Here is a 7,866-nt window from a genome sequence, read left to right as displayed (position 1 = left end):
GTGACCCTCAGTTTGCCCATATGTAAAATGGAGTCATAACGACCTCAGGATTGTCAGAGGATGGAACTCGCTGAGCACACGCTCTGGAGACAAGGTGGGCGTTTCCCTAGAAATTCTACAAGGGGATTGTTTTTCAATAATCTATTTTTTTCCAATAATCTAATTTTTTCCCAATAATTAATGTGTTTCTAATCACTTTTTGTTGCTGTTCAGTTGCTAAGTCGTGTCCCACTCTTTGCGACCCCATTAATGGCATCACACCAGGCTTCCCTGATCGTTTTTGTGTCGTTATAAAAAATTGTTTTAAGAAAGATGCTCAGATGTCTGTTAACGTGAGCGGTAGGGGAGGCTCAATATTGTGAAGTAAAATTCAGAGCACAGATTGCGTGTCCTCAATGTGCTCAAGGGACATGAGGCAAAAGTTTAGGAGGGAAAGCTAAGGAAAAGCTCATTCTCCTGGGGGAGGATGAACATTCCAGGGCAGAATGGGAGAAAATCAGGGAGTCTGCATGTCCTCCCTCTGAAAGCTGAACTGAGAAAAACACTGGGGAAATCCCTCTCGGGACTGGCGCCGGAAGCAGCTGGAAGGCTTGTGATGTGCAGAAGCTGCCAACCTCCAGTGGATTGATGGCTTCTGGCAGGCAGGGGGAAACCAGTAAAAGCTCTAATGTCAGCTGGGAAACTTGATACTAAGTTAAGATTTGGAGCAAGTAAACAATCCCAAAGGCACACAGAAATCTGAGGGGAAAAAAAATCTATAGCTTGTATCACAAAACTGTTAATATCCTTAATATATAAAGAGTTATTAGAGATCAATAAGAAAAAGATAAACTCTCCTGAAGAGAAAAGTAGGTAAAAGCTCTGAACAGGCAACTCACTAAAACAAAGAAAAACATAAAAACACACAAACATATAAATGGTCAGTAGAGATATTTTTAGGTGATGCTCGCTAGTGGTAAAGAACCCCCCTCCCACTGCATAAGATGTAAGAGATAAGGGTTCCATCCCTGGGTCGGGAGGATGCCCTGGAGAAGGAAATGGCAACCCACTTGAGGATTCCTGCCTGGAGAATCCCATGGACAGAAGAGGCTGATGGGCTACAGTCCAAAGGGTCACAAAGAGTCAGACACAACTGAGTGACTTAGTATGCATGCACGTAGTCATCAAAGAAATTAAAACAATGCAATCTGTGTGTGTCTATCAGATTGGCAGTCTTTCTTTCATGAAAAGTCCCAGTGTTTGGAAAGGATAATATGCACAAATACTGTTGGTGGGAGTGTTAATAAAAGGCACAGCCTTTCTGGAGAGGAGTAGGGGTCATAATAAGCCTTGAAACGGTACATATGTTTTGACTCAGAAATTCCACAAGTAGACATTTATCCGCTGAGAATGATGATAAATGTGGGCAGAGCTTCAGCGCTGGAATGTCCCCAGAGGAGGCCGTGGGCGTAGTGGCTAGACCTCGGTGCTGGGGCCTGGTTGCCTGGAGCAAGTCCCTCTCTGAGCCTCAGTTTATACATCTGTAAAATGGAAAAGTATCGTAATGATGCCAAAACATTTGGACATATCAAGTGCCTAGCATATAATATATACCTAGGAAATGGAAACTTAGTGAGAAAAGCTTAATACAAACGTAAAAGCACCCAGAAGATACGTACGTGGGCCACCGAGAGAAATAGTTTCACAGAGAGGCTCCTAAACACATGAAAAGACTCTCCACCTCATTCCCAATAAGATATGTTCACTAAGAAGATCTGAGAAATTCCAAGTCAGCTGACAGCCTGTGGGGAAATAGTCCACCTCCAGGTGAGGGGGTACCAGGTGGGACCACCTTGATGGAGAGCACTCAGGAAACTGCTACTGAAATGACAAACATATATGCTCTAAACCCTGAGATTTCACCTTGGGGGATTTACCCCCTTACAATGAAAAGTACATGAAAGGTCATTCACAGTGGCATTAGCTATCAGTGCAAAAGACTAGAAGCAAAACCCTATCATCAATTATATTCTGGTTAAATTGATGCTGGGAAAGGTTGAAGGCAGGAGGAGAAGGGGACAACAGAGGACGAGATGGTTGGATGTCATCACTGACTCAATGGACATGAGTTTGAGCAAGCTCTGGTAAATGGTGAAGGACAGGGAATCCTGGCATGCTGCAGTCTATGAGGTCGCAAAGAATCAGACACGACTGAGCAACTGAACAACAGTAGGTTAAGAAGCCCATCCACAATCCCTCATCCTAGCTGCAAATCCCCAAATATTCTGACATTTCAGGATAATTTTAATCATTTAAAAAGTGTCCAATCTTCATTCATCCCAGTGAGTGAGAATATTCATCAGTTTATCTACAGCAATTGACTCTGAGTTCACTAAAAGGCACAGCCTTTCCAGAGAGGAGTAAGGTGAAGGTGTGGGGGTCATAATAAGCCTTGAAATGGTACATATGTTTTGACTCAGATATTTCACTAGTAGACATTTAAATCTGTTGAGAAATGACCCTGAGCTCAGTCACTTCAGTCGTGTCCAACTCTTTGCAGCCTTATGGACTATAGCCTGTCAGGCTCCTCTGTCCATGGGATTTCCCAGGCATGAATACTGGAGTGAGTTGCCATGCCCTCCTCCAGAGGATCTTCCTGACCCAGGGATTGAAACCATATCTTCTGCATTGCAGACAGATTGTTTACCCACTGAGCTACCTGAGAAACCCAATTGACTCTGAGATGCTGTCCCAGATCAGCTGGGATGTGTATTAGCTACTGCCACATAACAAAGGACCCCAAAAGTTAGCCACTGAAAACTACATTTATTATCTCAGAGTTTCTGTGGGTAAAGAATGTGGGAGCCACGTAGCTCGGTGGATTCACAAAGCTCTCAAAACAGTGATACCCAAGGGAGTTGAGGAGCTGTGAGCCACTCCAGAATCCCTACATCCACCCTGGGCTCTGAGCACCCAGATTATAAACATCTTGCCCATTGGTTCGCTTCCAGTTGGACCAGCTGTTTTCTGTCCCATTTCAGGGAATTCCCGCCCTACACGCATTTACTGTTCCAACAAGGAGCTTGCTGTAGGGTCCTATAGTAGGAGGCCAGGCTGCCCCAGCCCTGGGGCAGTTCCTTGCATTGTTTGAGGTGAACTCAAAACTCCCATCACCACTATCTTCCCCATCAGTGTTGGGAACCAGTGGCTGCTGGGAGAGGCCCTATAGGGTCCTGACAAGAAGAAATGGGACACAAATTCATACGCATGTCAGAGGAGGCCTCTGTCACTCAGGTACACTCTGTGGCTTCCCATTGCCCTAGTTCACTATGAGCCTGGCCAACCCGGCCAAGTCAGCAGACAAGGTGCATGCTGCTCCATCCAAGAACCCACACTCACAACCCCCTGAAGACCCTCCTGCCTGAGCCCCAGCAATTCACTGGCATGGGCCAAGAACCTCTGAGCGCCTCACCTGCTTCTGCCTGGTCCCATGGCTCCTCTGAGCAGTCATCCAGAATGCAGGATATGTTTCTGGCCCCAAGGGCCTTTTTCAATTCTAAAATAAAACAGAAACCCCTGGGCCCACGTGGATAAACCCCGTAATCCCACGGCTTCCATGAATTTTCCCTGAGAGGCCACAAGAGGGCAAAGGATGGGGGATGTATCTCAACCAGGAACCCTAAAGGAATGGCTCATACGAACCCTTGTCCACACCTGTGCCCATGGCAGGCATTGCTAGCCAATCCTCACACCTTCACTGAGCCTGAATGCGACCTACTCTACCTTCCAGCCCAGCACTTCAAACAGACATCACAAATCAATTCAGGATGGAAACCCCGCCCCCAGCTACCCACCATACCCCACCCACATGACATGTAAAGCCTCTAGGAATAGAAACTTGTTTTCTAAAAACTTTTTTCCACAGAACAGCCTTTTTCCATTTAAAATGTCCCCTATTCTAAGATAACTGGGTTCTTTTCGTTTGGCCATGCACAGAACAAGGAAACTTCTTACCCTTACTTCCTGGCTCCCAGAAATTTGCTATCTCTGAGTTTCTCCTCTGAGATTCTCTGAGTTTCTTCTCACCCTTACTTCCTGGCTCCCAGAATTTTGCTAACTCTGACTGCTCCGTCTGCATCCCTTCTTACTCTTTTTTTTTTTTTAAATACATATACATATATATGCATTGAATTTTATTTATTTATCTTGGTTTTTGGCTGCACTGGGTCTTTGTTGCTGTGTGGGCTTTTCTCTAGTTGCAGCGGGTGGGGGCTTCTCTCCAACTGCAGAGTAGCTTCTCGTTGCAGTGGCTTCTCTTGTTGCAGAGCACAGGCTCTGGGGGGCTTCAGTAGTTGCAGTGCGTGGGCTTAGTTGCCCTGAGGCATATGGGATCTTAGTTCCCAGACCAGGGATCGAACCTGTGTCCCTGCACTGGCAGGCAGATTCTTAACCACTGGACTGCCAGGGAAATCCCCTTTCTTCTTCTTTGTGTCCTTCAAATCCAGGCCCTTTGGGACGCCTCTCCAGTCTATCCACACCATTTCCAGGGTTGTGGTCCCTCCCATGTACCTAGTAACACCCAAGGCCAACAACAGCCTCTGATTTCTGCCTCTTCCTCATGCCTGGGCTGTGTCCCCTTGGTTTCTGCCCCTGCTCAAGTCCATCGTTTGCTCCCAGGACCAGGTCCTCAGCCTCCTCTCTAGCTGCCAGTCTGGCCTCTCTTGCCCTCTGCTCACACACTCTCCATGGCTCTCTATTGCCGGCCACGAGATGTCTAAACTCCTCTGCCTGTCATGCAAGGCCCTGCACATCTTCCCTGACAGGCTCCAGCCTCCTCTCCTTCCATCTGTGTCAGCGGTGGCTTTCCCTGAATAACCATTACACGTTGCTCATTACCCTGTGAGTACACACGTCTCAGCAGTCACAGGCATTGGGTCAAGAAGGAAGCAACAAGGCAGGAGGGAGAAGAGACCATTCAGGAGCCTCTTCCCAGTCCAGGAAATCCTGAGAGGCCTACTCCCAAGTCCAGGTACACTTGGGGCCTCAATGCCAGCTCAGAATAAAACAGGGAGAGGTTATTTGAATGAATAAATGTAAATATGTATCCCAAGTTTTTAAATTTTCCCTCCCTCCTTTCAGCCTAAGAACTCCTACACATCCCTCACAGCCCCACTCCAGTGCCCCCTCCTTCAGGGAACTTCTATCACTGTCCCTATAGCCTCTCCCACCCCAGATACCTTCTTTCCCAGTCCTGGCCCTGAGTCAAAAGGCTAGTGTTCACAGGAAGTGAGAGGCAATGGGGACTCTAGTAGGGCTCAGTAGATACAGCAAGGAGTCACCAGGCTCCCCTGAGCTGTAGGGGGAGGGGCTCACCTCGATTGATCCTCTGGAGCAGGAACCCCCGGACAACATCCTCGTAAATCCCCTCGATGGTCAGGGCAGGGCTGCCCACAGCAAGGACGCCCCTTCAAACTTAAGCAGCTCCTGGAACCGAAGCAGGTGAGGGGCTGAGCTAGAGGAGTGGGCTGTGTGTGACATGGGTTCCAGCCCCAGCTTTGTCACTGATTAGTCAGGGAAATTTGGGCCTCAGTCTCCTCATCTTTAAAATGGACTCCTTCCCCATCTTTGTCACTGATTCAGTTCAGTTCAGTTGCTCAGTCGTGTCTGACTCTTTGCCACCCCATGGACTGCAGCACGCCAGACTTCCCTGTCCATCACCAACTCCCAGAGTTTACTCAAACTCATGTCCATTGATTAGCCAGGGAAATTTGGGCCTCAGTCTTGTCATCTTTAAAATGGACTCCTTGGCTCATTATTCCCTTGGTTGTTGTGGGGACTGGTGAAACAAAGCACATCACAGCTCAGTGGGAACAGTATAGGTTTTCCTGCTGGGTCCCCTCACAGCCACTTTCTGCCTGACCCCTGCTGCAGACCGCTTTCCAGTGCCCCTAAGCCGCGTGTAGCCAGGTGCCTGTGACCTCTTCCCTTTTCTACTTCCCACCTTCTTGCTCGCCAAGCTCCAACCACACTCGCCTTTTCACTGTTTTCCAACATACCAGGAACAGATCTACCTGAGGACCTATGCACATGCAAAAAACACCCTTCCCCCGAATATGGCTCATGCCTTTAGTTCACTGCTTCTCAAGCATCGTCTTCTCAAAGACAGCTTCCTAACCTCTCAGAACCCTCCCCACACACACACTCCCTCTCTGCTTCCTCCTTTCTCTGAAGCCTGTATCACCTGCTGATATGTGATACATGGGACCCCACGCCAGCTCTCAAATGGCAGACATCGAGCTTTGTCATGGGAGAAGCAGAAACGTTATGGAAGCCCAGAGGAGCCGTCTGACCCAGCCTCAGGGCTCAGGGAACCAAAGCCTTTAAGCATCAGGGTGGCTCTATGATGCTTGGTTGTTCTGTAGGGCCTGCCCCCCATCAGCTCACCGCTTTGCAGCTCGGCTCCAGCTGGCTCAACACAAAGGGCAAGAAGATGCAGAGCAGCCAGCTGTGGATGAATGTCCTCCGCGCCGAGCTGCTATCCGACTGGAATTTCTGCATGACACACACAGCAGCTGGTCCCCCAACCACCTGAACAGGCAGGCCCATCGCCATGCCCTCCTCGCAGACCTCACCTTCAGCACGCGCCCCCTGACTTTCTCCAGCTGCTGGGTGGCCTGGTCGCAGTCCAGAGTCGTGGTCAGACACTGGTCAGCCAGCTGTAGGAAGGTGGTCACGGCGTCAGCCATGAGCTGTGGGAGGAGATGCTGAGATGAGCCTTGGAAATCTATGCTCTCTCTGGGCCCTGCGCCTGATCAGTTGAACCCTTCTCAGTATCCAGCCTGCCCTGAGCACCTACCTCCCCCCAGGTTCCTTCTTGTCCCAAGATACAGTACCCTTGAGCCTTCCTTGGTGGTTCAGTGGCTAGGACTCTGAGCTCCCAATGCAGGAGGCCTGGTTTGATCCCTGATCAGGGAACTAGGTCCCACATTATGCAACTAAGAGTTCGCCTGGCACAACTGAAGATTCCCATGTGCTGCAACTAAGGATCCTGCGTCCACAACTAAGACTGGGAACAGCCAAATAAATATTTAAAAATACAATTTAAAAAAAGAAAAATATAGCACTCTCTTCCTCTCAGGATCTGAGCCTCATCCAGTCAGTGCCAGGAGGCCCAGCATGGGGAGCAGAGAGTTCTCCAGAGTCCAGGCTGCATGACTGAGCCCTCTTGTGCAGTATGCAGACCGAACAACCGGGCCAGGCAGTACTGGGTCTTCTCAATCTGTCTCTCTCACTTACCATGTCCATTAGCAGGTCCCATCCCCTTGGCCTTCAAAACCCCTGGCTTCTCTCCACCAACCTGCTCTGGTTCAGACCTCCTTGCTTCCATTCCTGCCACCAACAGCCACTGCTCCCCATGGCAGGCAGGGCTTTCTAAAAAACTTTGAATTTGCTCGTGCCCCTCTCCTGCTTACAGACTTGCTGTGGTTCCCATTGCCCTTGAAAAGAACCCAGCCCCTGCAGCCCCATTACTCAAGGCCCTGATTCATCTGCCTCCCCACCTCTCTGTCATATCTCTCACATCGTTGCCCACTCTTGAAATCTACAACTCAATGTCTCTAAACTGTTTTACTTTCCTGAAGGTGGACAAGCTCTCTCACCTTCCAGGGCTTAACCACATTACATTGTTCATTACGCCCAGGACATACCCTAGTCCCATTCCTCCCATGGCTGCCCCAGCCTGGCAGTCCTCTCCTGCTGGAAACTCTCCCGACCCTGGAGATGAACCAGGTGCCCCCTCAGGGTTCCCATAGCACCTCGGGTGTCCCCATCACAGCCCTGTCCATCAGATGAGGTTACTGCCTGCTCATGAGTTCATGTCTGCGTGAC

At 49.3% G+C, this 7,866-nt stretch overlaps 1 protein-coding gene across 1 annotated transcript in view; it reads right to left on the bottom strand.

Moving 5' to 3' along the window:
• Nucleotides 1–772: 772 nt before the first annotated feature.
• NIBAN3 (niban apoptosis regulator 3) overlaps nucleotides 773–7,866 on the bottom strand; it is a 22,594-nt gene continuing 15,500 nt past the window's right edge. The window contains 5 exon segments of the mRNA XM_070374702.1: nucleotides 773–1,520; nucleotides 3,452–3,535; nucleotides 5,353–5,442; nucleotides 5,445–5,463; nucleotides 6,612–6,728. Coding sequence (XP_070230803.1) covers nucleotides 1,513–1,520; nucleotides 3,452–3,535; nucleotides 5,353–5,442; nucleotides 5,445–5,463; nucleotides 6,612–6,728 — 318 coding nt within the window. The 3' untranslated portion in view covers nucleotides 773–1,512.

This window comes from Bos mutus, chromosome 7 (assembly GCF_027580195.1).
Source record: "Bos mutus isolate GX-2022 chromosome 7, NWIPB_WYAK_1.1, whole genome shotgun sequence".
NCBI classification, from domain to species: Eukaryota; Metazoa; Chordata; class Mammalia; order Artiodactyla; family Bovidae; genus Bos; species Bos mutus.
This window is presented reverse-complemented; position numbering and strand designations above follow the sequence as displayed.